This window comes from Manis javanica, chromosome 3 (genome assembly GCF_040802235.1).
Source record: "Manis javanica isolate MJ-LG chromosome 3, MJ_LKY, whole genome shotgun sequence".
NCBI lineage: Eukaryota > Metazoa > Chordata > Mammalia > Pholidota > Manidae > Manis > Manis javanica.
Window position 1 is genome coordinate 33,978,808 of NC_133158.1, and position 15,709 is coordinate 33,994,516.

The 15,709-nt window shown below is 51.1% G+C and overlaps 1 protein-coding gene across 4 annotated transcripts in view; it reads right to left on the bottom strand.

Moving 5' to 3' along the window:
• Nucleotides 1-15,709, bottom strand: part of FGD5 (FYVE, RhoGEF and PH domain containing 5) — a 108,177-nt gene that overhangs the window by 46,146 nt on the left and 46,322 nt on the right. For all 4 annotated transcript variants that reach the window (XM_037023792.2, XM_037023794.2, XM_037023791.2 and 1 more), the window contains exon 3: nucleotides 14,503-14,635. In XM_037023792.2, the coding sequence (XP_036879687.2) occupies nucleotides 14,503-14,635 (133 nt within the window). The remainder of the gene's footprint in view (nucleotides 1-14,502; nucleotides 14,636-15,709) is intronic.

Here is a 15,709-nt window from a genome sequence, read left to right on the forward strand (position 1 = left end):
TTCTCTTGTTGCTTTTGCTCATGCTATCCCCCCAGTGTCCTTTTTTCCTTCATCGCCTGGTTGACTCCCAGTCATCCTTTAAGACTTAGCCATGGCATCTATCACCTCTTCCAAGACGCCTTCCTGATCCCCTCCTGGGTCACGTATCCTTTCTGGGCAATGTCCCCCTCAGGACCATAAATTTCACCCAGCATGATGTAGTAGGTTCTCTTTTGTTGCCTGAAAAAAATGAATGAATGAATGGATGGATGGACGGATGTTCATGCCACTTGGGAAGCAACAGCTCTCCTGGCTGACCTCGGAAGATGTGCCATTTAACCTCTCTGAGCCCAACTTCTGCACCTGCAAGATTTGGAAGAACTGAGATTACGTCTACAAACAGGAAGGATGGGCAAGGGCTGAGGCAGATGCCTGGGCCTTCTGCCACAAGCAGGTCCCTCCTCTGTGGCCCCAAACCTGCCAGATACCAGACATGGCTGCTAGCCAGGATCCAGAGAAGCAAAGACACTATAGGGCAGCCGGACAGAACAGATGGTAGATGCTGGGGATGTGTAGGTACGGCTGGCGCGGGTGGCCCCCAGGGGGAGCAGAGGGACCTCAGACAGGATGCCTGGCTTCTGGTTCCCAATCTACCACTGCCTCTAGTGCAAGTCACAAGTCACTTTTTGAGGCTGGGCCTCAGTTTCCCCATGTGTGAACAAAGTGACCTCTAGTTTACCCTCTATGCTGACCCTGGGTGTCACCAAATTTGAGGAGCCACTGGTCAAGTGAAAGTTTGACTCTAGTGACCAGAAACCCACTACCTGTTGAGAGAACAACAGCATAGTGTTATAGACTCTGGAACTAGGCAGCCTGGGCTCAAACCCTGCTTTCTACCTCTTATTATTTGAACAAGTCATTTACCTTCTCTGTACCTCAATGTTTTTACCTGTAAAATGGGCACAATAGTATAACAGTATCTAACACACGTGCACATTGGGAAGATCAAATGAGTATATATACAGATAGATCTCTCTTTATCTACATCTATCTCTACATATATACCTACACATTATCTATCTCCCATTCAAAACAGTGCCTGGCACACAGTAGGCAATACAGAAGTAAAGGTTATCATTATCCTTATGGTTTTTGTTATTGAGAGTACCAGGAATAGAACCAAGAGCCCAGGGATGGAATAAGAAAACAATTTACAGGGTCAAGTAGAGAAAAGGACTGAAGTGCAAAATGAAGGCCGAGAGTAGCAGTGGAGGCTGTGGAAAGCAGACTCTGGAATCAAGCACAGCTCAGTTCAAATCCTGGCTCCAACACTGTTTAATCATACGATGGCTGGCAAACCATTACCTCTGAGCCTCAAGTGTTTTCATCTGAAATATGGTGGAGACTATAGTTAGCCTGACCCCACACACTGGACTTATGGATGATGCATTCCTGACTCAGGGCCTTTGCACTTGCCATTCCCTCTGCCCGTGATGCCTTTCCCCAGATCTTCTCATGCTTACTTCCTGACTTCCTCAGGTCTCTGCTCAAAAGTCACATCCTCAGTGGGACCAGAGGTGACCACCTGACCTAACAAACACTCAGTCATTCTCTACCCCAGGGTTTCTCAACCTTGGCACTACTGACATTTTGGCCCAGGCAACTTTTGTCCTATGCCCCATAGGATCGCTAACATCCATGGCTTCTACCTGCTGGATGACAGGTTTCTACTGTTGCTATCTGGTTGACAACCAAGGACACGTCTAGACATTGTCAAATGTCCTCCTGGGGGCAAAATCTCACCCCTGGGTGAGAACCATTGCTTTAACCCTTTCTCCTGCTGTACTTTCCTTTATCTAGTATCCTTGTACATAGGAGATGGCCAATAAATGTTTAAATAAACGAATGAAATGAGATATGTGCCTGGTACATAGTAGGTGCTCAATAAATGAGTTCCCTTCCCTAGCTGGTCTGTCCCTAATAGTTTCTTGGCTAAGAAACGTGCATTTTTGTTTTCAGTCTCTCTGAGGCCATTCTAATAGGGAGGAACCTGGGCCCCTGGTCAGCCTCTGTCCTGCATCTCGCTGCCACCTCTTGGAGGCTGTCACACCTCCCTCCCTCCCATAGGTACCGAGGCATGACTCACTGTATGCCTTCTGCCTCTGCCGGGCTAGCGTGGGGCTCTGTGGACAAGAGCAGCTCACCCTTTCCAAGCAGGGCTCATGTGCAAAGCCTTCATAAAAAAAGCCCTCAACCCTCACGGTGGAACATGTATTCTTCCAGGACAGGCCTCAAAGAAAACCCCGCGATCCAGCTTCCAGAAGTCACTGCTAATAAGTGGCAGAGGTGAGATTCAACTCTAGGTAGCCTGGCTCCAAATCCAAGCATTTACCAGCATGCCTGGTGCACAGTAAGTAAATGGCTTCTCTGCTTATTATAGGTGGTGGGTTTTTCAAACTGGGAAACACCTATTCTTTACCTGCGCCGCAAAAGTAGTGGCAGGAGTCCGGTGCTCCAAGAGGGCTAGGCTAGCCCTCTGACCTCAGCTCTGCACCCACAACAGTACACAGGGAAGAGAACGACGCTGGGGGTCAGGACGCCAGGCTCATATCCCAGCCAAGCCACAGGTGGCTAGTGACCACGGGAAGCCCCTTTCAGAGGCCTCAGTTTCCTCATGGGGAAGATGGGGCCAGTATTCCCCCAGCGAGGATGAGATGATGGATAAGCAGTGGTCACACCCTGGCCAAACTTCGGGACTTGTCGTCATTACCATTGTTACAGTGTTGAAGCTGTCGGGGACAGACTTCTGGCAGGGTCGGGGCACAGGCCACTGTGCACGTCCGTCCCTCCCCTCCTGCCAGTGGGTGGACTCCGGGTGGGCCACGCCAGCTGCCCTACCTCATTGACTCTGCTGATGGTGGATGTGTCTGCACCAGCTGGCAGGCCAAGTACCCGAGGTGCTCCTCAGAAGCTGCTCCTGGGCGTCGCTCAGCCAGGCCATTTGATATAGATGTTGTTTCACCAGGAAATGAACTCTGAGGTTAACGGCAGTGTCCAGGAACAGACTTCTGGGAAAGGGGTTCCTCCCAGCAGTGTGGGGGCTGGGGGCCCCAGGGCCCGCACTACCGGCCTTTCTCAGGCTCAGCCTCCGGCCCCTCTGCCCAAGGCCGAAGCAGCTTATCTCCTCTGCTCCCTGGGGCCGCCCCGTCTTACACTCCCCACCCCCCCCGCCCCAAGTGAACCAGCCAGTTCACCGTGGGCCACTCTGGACCCAGGGCAGCCTGGGAGGCCCAGTCCTCCTTTAGGGACCTCCATGGTGGAACAGTCACACAGAGGGCTGGGAGTCCTGGTCCTGTCCTCGTGACTCAGTTTCTCCAGCTGTAAAATAGGGACACTTAGCCTCCTTTCAGAATAGCAGTTTCCCAAGTGTGGTCCAAGAACCTCTGCCTCTCTTTTCCACCTATGTATCTGAGTGAGCCTGTTGAGCTGGGAGAACCCAGTGGTCGTCTAATAAGCCAGGCATTAGCAATATTTGCAAAAACATAAGACTAATGTCACTGTCCTTACTAGCTCTTTTGAAAACAGGTACTTTATCATTAAAAAATGCTATTTACATTAACATGCAATGGACCTACTGTTATTTTTAAATGAATGAAGAGAGAGAATTTCCTTAGCGTTACTTTGTCATATGCTAAGTATCGATAGATATAACCCATAGGAACACAAACTCTTCAGGTCCTCAATCATTTTTAAGATGGGAGAGGGGCTTGAGACCAAAAGGTTTTGAGAACCACTGTTTTAGAGGCCATCACAAAGATCATACGGGATAGTGGATGGATAAGCTCTTCATTCTCAGTGGACAGTTATACAGGAGTGATGTGTCACTGTCACTGTAGGATACCAATTATCATATCACTTTATTATTACTATGGTGAGAAGCAGGCCAAGGAACCCCAGGCTTTATGGCCCAGCCCTCAGGGTGGCCCAAGTATGCCAGGGTCCACACACTCTCTCCACAGTGTCCCATCCTGCAGAAGAAAAAGAAACCACCCCCAAAGCTCCTGTTTTGTCACCCCTCTCCCTGCTTGCAGGCCCCCTGGGTTTACAACTTGCTCTGCCTTTAAACAGCTGCCTCTCTGTTTTTGCCCTCCTCTCTGCTAGCTCCTGGCTGAGCCCATGTGCTGACATCTTGGTGCCTGGCTCAGCTGCCCCCTTCCCAGCTCCCCGACCTGAGGTCACTTGGCATGACACTCTCCTCACTGTAACCGTCAGCCTCTCACCTCCTTGAGACCACCGTCACAGGTGACTTTCACCTCCATCCATGTCTGCTCCATCCACCCTGCGCCCTGTCCACACTCAGAGCTGCCCTGCCTCTGAAATGGTGAGTTTGGTGATCCCCATCCTGGAACTAAGCTCCCTGGTGTCCCTCTGAGCTCACTGACAGCACCACTATTTCACTTACTCCAATCCATCCCAGGTCTTGGTGGCTACCTCTGCTGTCACTTGCAGCCCTGAGGGGCTCCAGCTGCTCCCCAGCACCTACAGAAAGAACTTGGCACCCAGCATGATGCTCTGGGGTCAGAGGACCAGGGTTCAAGTCCTGAGCTCCACCCCTTCCTTTCCCTATGCCCTGGGACAAGTTGGTCCTCTCCTCTGAGCCCCAGCTATGAAACAGGGATAATAATAATAACAGTACCCACTCAGTAATATAACAGCACTTATTGAGCACTTAGTATGTACTAAGTAGGGCTCTGAGCTTTGTATGCACATTACTGCACTGAACCCTCCCAACAACCTAGGAGGTAGGTACTATTATTATTCTCTCCATTTTAGAGATGAGGAAACTGAGGCACAAATAAGTCTTACTCTCTGCCTGTGACTCAGCCTAAAGAGCCTTCCCACCTCTCCTGCATCCTGCTATGCCCTGCAGAACTCAGTATTTTTCCTTAAGTCCATCTTGTCTCTCACTTCCTCCGGGCCTTTATGGCTTCAGCAGGTCTCTATGCCCAAAACCTCCCCACAATCTCAGTAAGTGTCTCTAAGTCACAACAAAGCCTGAGGTGGGGCAGAAGTGGGGCAGGAGGGGGCTTGCTGTGGGGTTCTGAGGTCGCCTTTGGAGGAGGGAGAGTGGTCAGGAGCCAGACTCGCAGGTGGCACCTCCTCCAGAGGAACGCCGTCTGCTCCCTGGCAGCCCCGCCACCGAGTGGTCCTTCTCCGTGGAATTCAGAGCGGGTTTTCCAGCAGAGCTGGCAATGGCCGCCGGAAAATTCAGAGACAGAGCTCGGGGAGAGGTTGCTCTTTTTACCCAGCTATCACCTGTGTTCCCACAGGTGTCAGAGAAAGGATGAGGGTGCAAAGCAGAGGCAACGCCTGCCTGGACAAGGTGGGGAAGAAGATGGGACAGAACAGACACCCTCCACCCCACCCGGGCTTCCCCAGCTTCCAGTTCATGTTGACTGACACTGCCTTATTCCAGTTCTTGAGGGAAGGCCAGTGTGAGTCTAGGTTTGCCCAGATATGTTAAAAAACCTTTTAATCTTGGAAAGCATCTTTAGTTCTGGATGCGGTTTGTGATACATTCATAGAAGCAGCACAATATCTTGGAACGCCCTGAGGCATCAGGAAACTTGATTTCTCCACCTGACTTTGCCTCCAACCTGCTGAATTACCCCAAGCAAGCAATGGCCCTCTCTATGAGCTTTAGTTTTCCCTCCTGCAGGACAAACCCGTCTCTTGTGTAACTGAGACCTTATGCTCACTCAATAGCAATTTTCAACTCCCCTCTCCCCTGAGTCCCTGGCAACCACCATTCTACTCCACCTCTATGAGTCTGACTATTTTAGATTCCACATATAAATGAAATCACATAGTCTTTGTCCTTTTGTGACTGGCTTATTTCACCAGGCATAATGTCCTCCAGGTCCATGCACATTGTAGCATGTGTCAGAATTTCCTTCCTTTTTAAGGCTGAATAATATTCCATTGCGTATCTGGACCACACTGTTTATCCATTCATCCATTGATGGACATAAAAGGGTAGATTTCATGGTAAATGTTCTTACCACAATAAAAACAACAACAAAAAAGCACAAAAGTGATCCTAACTGTCCCCTTGGCACTCTCACTTTCTAGAATCCTAGGGGAGCGGTTTGTGATCAGCACGCTCTCACTATTTGAAAAAGCCAGTATGTAGCTCATCTGAGACATGGCCTTCCTGTCATCTTCTCACTTTAGCTCAAGAAAGGACCAGCCATGACCTCAAGCAGTCAGTCTTGGCTGGATTCCATACCTTCACATTGTCCGTTTTGCCTCCTATGTACCCTCCATCTCCTTTCCACTTAACTACATCCTACTCTCCCTCACGGAGCACTCTGGCCTCACCTCCTCCTGGAAGTCTCCCTGACTGACCTGACCCTTAAGACTTGGGACCCTTGCACTGCTCAGGGTTTAGCTGAGGACACTGGTGCTGCCTCATAACTGTTCCATCTCACGGGCAGCTTTTGCTTTTAAATTGTGGGATGTAGCATTTTAAAAGTGCATAAAACATGAATGTGAGGTTTAGAGTAGCTTTTTCATTCTCCAGCTTGACTGTAAGTTCCCTGTGGTCGGGCACCCCATTAGCTTCTTTTCTGGCACCTCTGAGAGCTGAGGGCACTGTGGGTGCTCAATACAGACTGGATGGTATATACACATCAGATTTCAAACTTCAACAAGCGTGCAAGTCAGCGGGGATGTGGTTAACAGGCAGATCCTGATTCGGCGAGTCTGGTGTGGGGCCAGCGGTGCTGTTGGCCCACATGTCGAACCTTGAGTAGCAAGGCTTCAGCGGGTTATAGAGTGACTGCCATGAAGGCAGGAAAGACAAAGTGAGGTGAGTGAACCCCTGTGGCCCAAATCCCAAACTGGGGCAAGGGGCACATCTGACTCAGCAGAGAGGAAAATCAGCAACAGAACAAGCTCTCACAGGCCCAGGACATCCAAACTGCCCCCAGACCCACCCTCATGGCCCCTAACAGTCCCCAGGCCCTCCAGGACCTGGAACAAGGGGTGTGAGGTGTGCAGGTACCCAGCATGCCTCCTGGGCCTCTGAGCCACTGCCCTCTCCCATCCCCTTTGGGTTCTGAAACTCTGTATTGCCCTCATCCTCCTCTGTTCACACTGCCTTGGAATGTTGCCTATGTTGCAATTCTGAACTGCCACACCCTCGGCATGGCTACTGGGAAGCCCGTGAGAAGCAGGTTTGCTCCCAACTCAGCCCCTTTCCTACAGGACCAAACAAGTGTTTTCCTTTTATTAAACTGTCATGCATCCACGTTGGTTTTCCTTACTTAAATTGCAGAAACTGAATCTGTTGTATTCATTTATTTACTGCTTTTTGTCGAGGATATTTACTGAATGCCAGGCAGTAAGAAGACAACTGTGAGCATGTCCCTGCCCTCCTGGAGCCATTCCGACAGGCAAACAACATTCAAGTAAGCAGAAAAAGAAAGAACACAACCCCAGTCCGAGATAAGTACCAGGAAGGAAATAACCAGGGATGCTGCCACCATGCCCTGCTGGGTGGGCAGGAGAGGCCTCTTGGAGGAGGAGACACTGAATTTGAAACCTGTAGCCAGCTGTGCAAAGGGCAGGAACTATGCTTCAGGTAGAGGAAACTACAAGTGCAAAGGCCCCGAGGTGGGTTTAAACCAGACAGAACTCATTTTTGAATCCATGATGTCTGGCCAAAGGCCTAGGGATTTGCTGAATGTCATGTGATCTGTGATTGAGACATGGCATTAGAAGATGAAGTGCCAGCAGTTTCAAATCCTTCAGATCTGGTGCCAACAACCAGAATGGCAAACACAAGAGGAGAAGCAGGCTGAGGGGATGGAAAGATGCTTAATGTATCTGGAGATGTATCAAGTGTGAGATGCAGCAGTGCCCCCTTGTTTTTCAAGACCCCGAGTGGACACCTGAAACTGCAGTGGTACTGAATGAGCCCTATACATACACTGTGTTTTCTCCTACATGTGCATACCTATGATAAAGCTTAATGTATAAATTTGGCACAGAAAGAGATTAACAACAACTAATAATAAAATAGAAAAATTATAACCATATACTATAATTAAAGTTATGTGATATCTGTCTCTGGTCCTCCCCCTTCTTGTGGTGATGTGAGGTGATAAATGCCTACGGGGTGAGATGCAGGGAGATGCAGGGAGATGAAGGACGTGCGCTTCTGCTAACCATCTGATGATTGTTAGAAGGAGGGTCCTCTGTGTCTGGACTATGGCTGACCATGAGTAACTGAAACCATGGAAAGCAGAACTGTGGATAAAGAGGGGACTACTCTGACTGCAGGGCTTCCAAGAAGGCACCAAAAGGGCAGCTGGATGCTGGACTGTGGGGCTGCGAGAGGGGTCAGGTCAGGAGGTCGGCTCGGGAAAGCCATCTGCACAGGCTGGCCAGGGGCCTGGAGTGCGCTGCAGAGGACAAAGAGTGAGAGGTGGGCTGGAGGAGCGCAGGCCTTGGGAAATAAAAGCCTCATGTAGAGGCGAAGTCAGAGAAGGATGGTTGGGCAAGTAGGGAGAGAACCAGGAGAAGACACAGCCTGCGAAGCCAAGGAGGGGCTCGAAAGGCGGAGAGACCACTGGAGCTGAGGTTCAGGGTCTAGTAAGACAGGGTCTGTCTGACTTGGGGGGCATAGAGGGGCCCTGCCTCGGGGAGGGCCCTGCAAAGTGAGCAACCACAATAAGAAACACAGAAGTGGGAAGCCCTGAATGTGTCTGTGAGCTGAGGGAGGTCCCAAAGGGTCTCCGCAGCCCATGTCCTTCTTTGCTGCAGCCGTACTGACCTAGTCCAGCTTTCAAAGATTGTTCCCACCTTCCTGCTCTTGCACTACCACCCTCTGCCTGGACTGCTCTGTCCCCAGACCTTCCCATTTCTTGCTCCCTCACAGTATTCTGCTCCCTGCTCAAAGGTTTCTTCCTGATCTAATAGGCCTTCCCTGAGAAACTGGAACCCTCCTGCACTGTCGGGAGGAATGTAAAATGGGAAGCTACTGTGGAAAATGGTACAGCAGCTCCTCAAAAAATTAAACACATAATTACCACAGGATATAGAAATTCTACTTTGGGGTATATATACAAAAGAATTAGAAGCAGTGTCTTAAAGAGGTATCTGTACACCCATGTTCACAGTGGCATTATTCACAAGGGCCAAAAAGTGGAGGCGACCCAAAAGTCCATCAATGCAAGAATGGACCAAAAAAAGGTGGTGTGTACATATCATGGAATATTATGCAGCCTTAAAAAGGAAGAAAATTCTGACACAGGCTTCAGTGTGGAAGCACCTTGAGGACATTATGCTCAGTGAAATAAGCCAGTCACAAAAGGATTAATACCATAAGATCCCACTTCTGTGAGGTCCCTAGAGCCATCAGATTCATAGATGCATTTAGTAGAATGGGGGCTGCCAGAGGCTAGGAGAAGGGGAGAATGGGAAGTTAGTGTTAATGGGGACAGTTTCACTTTGGGAACATGAAAAAGTTCTGGAGATGGATGGTGGGGATGGTTGTACAATAGTGTACATGTACTTAGTGCCACTGAACTGGATACTTAGAGATAGTTGGGTGGTGGATTTTATGTTATATATATTTTAGCATGATTTTAAAAAACTGAGACAAAAATACACTCTCTGGCCTCCCTAAGATCTCCCTCTCTCCACCCCTGCACCTTTCTTCACCACGATGGTTTGTTTATTTGTTGTTTATGGCACTTTCACAACATAAACCCACTTTCGGAGCTTCCTGGCTGACTGTTTATGTCCTTCCCTAGAATGTAAATTCCACCAGGGCAGTGAGGCACCTGGTCTAACTTGTGACTGCTAGATCTGCAAGTCCTTGGAAAGGTGCCTGGTGTGTAGCAGGTGCTCAGTAAGTACTTAGAAAATAAGGGAATTTGTGTTGAAGAAAAGGAGGGTCAGGGAGAAACGGAGTGAGCACATAGAGAGAAGAAATGCAGATGGGAGGGTGCGCATGACCCCCAGGACCTGGGGTGGTTCTTTGGGCAGAAGGAGAGCTGAAGCCTGAGGAAGCTGATGTGGGTGTGGAATGACCTCCCTGGGACCCAGAAGTGAGCATTTGCAGCGGAGCCAGTGTACAGGCTGCAGGAGCTCAGGGCTCTCCAGCATGGGAGGAAATGCAGGGTGACATTCAACCCAGGCTGGGGACTGGTCCAGCAGAAACAGCCGGGTTCAGGAGGACCCTTCAACGGGGCGGATGGTCAGGGTGAGGCCGCAGGTGCTAGGCCGGGGGCATTAGGTCAGCAGGGAGGCCCAGGCCAGGAGAAAACTCACGGGCAGGAGCCAGGGAGGGTATGATGACATGATGGGTCTGTTTCAGAGAACAGGGCAAACTTGTACTTGGGCTCAGGGGGGACCTGTCAGGGAAATGTGACAGCAGGGCTCAGGCCAGGAAGGAGATGCTGGAAGTGGCTGCCAAATCCTGCGCTGGTCTCCAGAGAGCTGGTGTTTAGCTTGAAAAGTTCCCTTTAGTCTGAAAACCGGGCTCAAGGTCTTGGAGAAGCGACATTCCAGTCAGCCTGTGATTGTCTCCTTTTGTAGCTAGATCTAGTTTTAAGTCCTTCTCTTGTTTTCCTTCAAGGGAGAGGTCAGACAGGTGGGTGAACCGGCTGGGCTCTGCCTCCTGGCCTGCTCCAAAAATCTTTCTCCCCCTTGACTTGGTCACCCCAATATAACTGGGGAGGCTGGAGCTCACCACCTTTTGTTGATATTTGTATAAACCATACTGAATTGTAAGAAGGGTGAGGCTGCTCACCACCACACCCCAAGCATGCCCGGGGAGGCAAGTCCACTGATCATTCACGCCTTCTTTAGGTCTGCGGCTTTGAGACGGGCTGGATGTGGGAAATCTGCTACCGTTTTCCCCTTGTGAGAGGCACAGAAGGAGAGGTTTTTTGGAGGAAAAGAATTTTTACAGACAGTGGAAGACAAAAGAATAAGGAGAAATGCTCCTTCTCCCCACCCCTATCCCACCAAGACTTCAACAGCAAAAAGGAGCCAGAGAAGATTGCTCACTCTGGAGATCTCCCTTTGCATCTGCACTGAGGCCCCAGTAATTTGGAAATTCTTCTACACCAAGGGCTGCCAGGCAGTGCACTGTACCCTCTCAGGGGTCAAGGTACAGGGTACAAAGCCTGAAAACATGTGCCTGCTGCTCTCTGATCTCCTTCTGGGATTACCTAGAGGAAAACATTTGTGTTAGGAGGTGTGTGGACAAGTAAGTGCATTGCAGTGCTGTGTTAGAACAAAAAAAATCAGAAACATCATAACTTTCTCAGCAGGGGGATGGCAAAATAAATGACAGCAGATCCACAAACTGGAATATTACACAACAGTAAAAAGATCAATTCACAGCTCTATGTACCAATATGGGCAAGTCTCTAAGACACTAGTGAAGGAACCCAATCAAGTCACCCCAGGTTTCTCACGGTATGATTTTTGGAAAAACAACAACTCCACAAAAAATGCCATCTACTTTCTACTCATAATGAACAATACATATAGGTGAGTACAGGGAGAAAGTTCTGGAAGGCTACACACCAAACTGCATCCCACAGTAACCTGCGTGAGGGCACAGGGACTGGGATGAGCATCCCAGGGCACCTCAATCCTCACCTGCAATGATTTCATACCAGGAGAATCTAGTAGAGCACACCTTGTGCAGTGAACACTTGAGTTTTAAAGGTGATTTCAACTTTAGTACGTCTCACAAATAAGGACGAGAGGGTGGAAGGGCAGGGACGCTCAGCCTATTTGGTAATAAGCAGGCTGGGCTCCCGAGAGTGAAGTGAGCTGCTGAGAGGAGGCTGGGCCTGCATCTCACCCTCTGTGCTCTCATCTCAGGAAGACAGGCCGCTCCTGCCCCTGCCCCTGGCTCCCTGTGTGGGCCCTGCCCTGCCTGCCCACTGGCTCCGCCTGGCTGTGGCTCCAGCAGGACATATATGAGGCCCCTGTCTCGGCAGGAGCTGCTTCAGTTCTCTGAACCTGTCATTATTACAGAGTGCTACTTGACCTTGAGCAGGGTGCTCCCCTCGCCTGGCTCAAGGTCCCCCAAGAAGCCCTGAGCTCTGTGTTTTCTTTTCCTGTGTGACAGGTGGTGTTCTGAGTCTCCTTAGATTTATGGACTCAAATAACACTCTGGAGCAGGTACCACTACTGTTTTCCCGGTTTTACAGATGAAAAAACTGGAGAACAGAGTGGTTAAGAACGGGCCCGTCTGCCAGTCACTCAGCTGGCAAGGGCCAGAGCTGAGTCTGCACCTCCCGCTGCCTATCCAGCCTGCCTCCCGCAGGCTCCTTATTCCTGCAGGCTCCGGAGATCAGAGGGCTGACACAGATGACCCCCCTGTGTCCAGAGCCCTGGGACCTCATGTCTTCACAGTGGTCCTGAGCAGGCCAGACCCTCTCTGCTCCCACTCCTCGTGGACGTCCCCCACCACCACCCGAACTCAGAGGCAATGGACAGTCACCAGGTCCCTGGTGTTCTACGTGGCGCCCCCGGCACTTCCTCACCTGCGCTCTCACCCCCATCCCGCAGCCAGCCGTTGCTCTGAATGCTCCCACTGCGGAGATGGGGAAGCGGAGGGCCCATGAAGGGACATGCCCTGCCGGTGGTAACACAGGGGAGGAACTGACGCAGGTGGTCCCAGCGGAAGGTTTAACAGAGAACTCGGTGACTGGTGGGAAACCATCACGAGGTGGGGTGCCCTGAGGAGCTGGAAGTTGCACATGGGAGGTCCCAGCACCCCACCAGCCCTTCGGCTCTTCTGGGGCTGGTACCCAGACCTGATTTCCAATCTCAGAGTGGGGACCAAATCCCCGGTGGCAGCTATCTCTTTCTGCTCCCAGGTTCCTGGCCCCAGATGCCCAGAAAAGGCAAATCATCTCTATAAACAGTCACCACTAACCCAAAGCTCCTCAATCTTGCCCACAAGGAGCCAACAGTTCCTTCCTGGGAGAGGGGATGGAGTGCGGCGGGGAGAGAAGGCACCCAGGGCTGCAGCAGAAAACCAAGCGACACTGGGCTGGGGTGGCCAGACCTGAATGAGCCCCAGCCCTCTGAGCAGCGTGAACTCGGACAAGTTGCTTAACCTCTCTGAACCTTGTCCTCCACTGTAAAGAGAGACAATGGCATTGACTGTGAAGCCCTCAGAAGGGGTGGAAGAAGTAACAGACATGGAACAGAGCTGCCAGGACGAAGCAGAGACAGCACGAAGGGACAAGGACTGAGGGCAGTGTTAGGAGCCCCACAGGACCAAGGGGAGCCAGTGGGGGGTCCCTGCAGTGTTCCTACTGGAAACTGGGCAGGGAGCTTTATGCAAACACGTATAGAGAAAGAAATTAACTTTTAAAGGAAGTCAAGAGCATGAAAATAAAAGACATGGCCATCTCTAAAAAGCTTGTAAGTGCCGGGCGCTTCTGCTGAGGGCTTCCACATGAGGTCTATAGTCAGTGTGATAGCCGACCTAGGAGGGAGGAGGGGATGGCGTGCAGGAGACAGCCGCAGGACAAGGTGTCTGGAGGGGGGCTGCCAGGCTGGGGGCAGTGCTCCTCTGCGCTCCGGGCTGCTCCTTGGCAGACAGGAGCAGGGCCCAGGAGGTGGGGTGCAGAGGATGTCAAGGTGTTCTCAACCCTCCTGGCATGGCCCCCATGTGGCTGGGGTGTCACCCTCGGTCTAAGTTTCTGGCCCCCAGCACCTTGTGATGTCTCCTGGACAATCCTGAATCACAGCTGCGTGAGTCTGGGCAGGTTCTTCACCTCTGTTTCTGCAAATGTGGAACATGGGGACAGCCGTGGCTCCCAGAGCGGTGCGTGGGAGCACTGGGAGAGTGCCAGTGAGTGCTAGTATAGCCAACCCCTGCCTCCATGTCCTGGTGCCCTGGAGGAAGGTCCAGGCCTCCACCACAACTGGGGCTCCAGCCTACTGTGGCCTCCAGACAGATGACAGCCCTTCTCTTGACCCCATCCTCTCACAGCATCCCCAAGGGGTGGGGAAGCCACCTTTCATTCTAAAATTGTCTTCAGTTAATGAAATCTGCTCCTTTCCCTTCTTAACTCATCTTATCCTCACTATTCCTACTTCACAGATAAGGAAACTGAGGCTCAGGGGCCTCAGCTCATTAGAATCCAGGTCTGTCTTCATTCAAATCAGGCAGCTCTATTCCACTTCATCCATAAAGGCTCTAGGGATCCCCAACCTTCCCCAGACCCAAGAGGATGTCAGCAGGGGAAGTCGCCCTGCATCACTGACATAGGATCAAACATCTGCCATGTGTCCCCTGCTGCAGCGCCTGCTGCTCTGTGACTCAGCCTCTGTACCAGCCTTGGGGCCAGATGTTTGCCAACAGCTCTCGCCGCACCGACAGGGAAGAGTAGATCCTTTACTGTCCTTTCTCCACCTTCACATCCCTGACCTCCCATGTCCCACTGGCCCCTTGCCCGAGGTGGGGCACCCTACCTTAGGGGTGAGGCTGGGGTCTCTTGGAGCACTGTCCTCCTCCTCCGAGCTTCCCTGCTCTTCATCCGACGAGACGTCCTCTTTGGGGGCCGCTGCTGAGATGGGACAGACCTTGTAGGGCTCTGTGTAGGCGCTGGGGTCAGAGCAGAGGAAAGAGGGTTAGAGCTCCCCATTGAATAAAGGCAAAGTGAACAGGCCAGAGGGCTATTAATGCCATGAGCCATTGGTGAGTATTCCATGTGCAAAGCTCCATGCCCTCCATGGGGACCCAGAAATGAATACAATCCAAGCACAAACCTCCCTGCCTGCTCCCTCTTCAGACACCCTGGCCTCCTTTTAGTTCCTTGAACATGTCAAGCTCTTTGTTGCCCCAATGCCTTTATGCATGCTAAGATAGCCTCATCTCCCTGTTAGATACAAGGCAAGGTGAGGTGCTATGATGCTGAAGGAAGGCACAAATAATTACTATGAGGGCAAGAGATGTTCAGTCTGATTGGTCTAGCAGTCATGCCTCTCTCTGGCTCAAGAACCTTCAATGGCTCCCTCCTGCCATTGGCAGTACAGTTCCAGATAACTTTTCACAAAAACTTCTCTTTATACTCAAAATCCAGGCATCTGGTCTTATTAAATTCTTACTAAATATTTATTCTTGTCCTCTGGGAATGGCAGGATGAGATGCAGGCATGATGGATGAACGAATGGATGGATGGGAGGTAGGGAGGGAGAATCCACTTGCTCCAGTGGCCAGGCAGACTCAGGCCTTGCCTCAGTTACAGCCGAACCAGGGGCCTATCCTGGAGCTCCTCAACTATTGCTGGAGCCCCAGAAACCAGGTGTTGGTACACTCATTCACATGGTGCCATGAGACCAGACAGCTCAGGGACAAGGTGGCTGTTCCTGCCTAGGCTTCTGCTGACATAATGTGCATGTGTGGTTGGGGGACTGTCACTGTGCGCTTGCACGCAGAGGCACAACTGGGCCCTGACCCAGGCTGAGCCATGACCCACTCTCCTACCAGCTACCTTCTGGTCAGACCTCTTTTTTCTTCTTTTTCAAAATTTATTTTGTTGTCCTTTTCTTTCAAATTATGAGGACAAGAAACATTTTTCAACAAGCTGTATACCATTAAGATGTACAGAGGCACGCGAGAGCCTCCCCTGACAGTGCCAGCCCACACCTCCCATACTGCCCCTCACCACACTGTCGG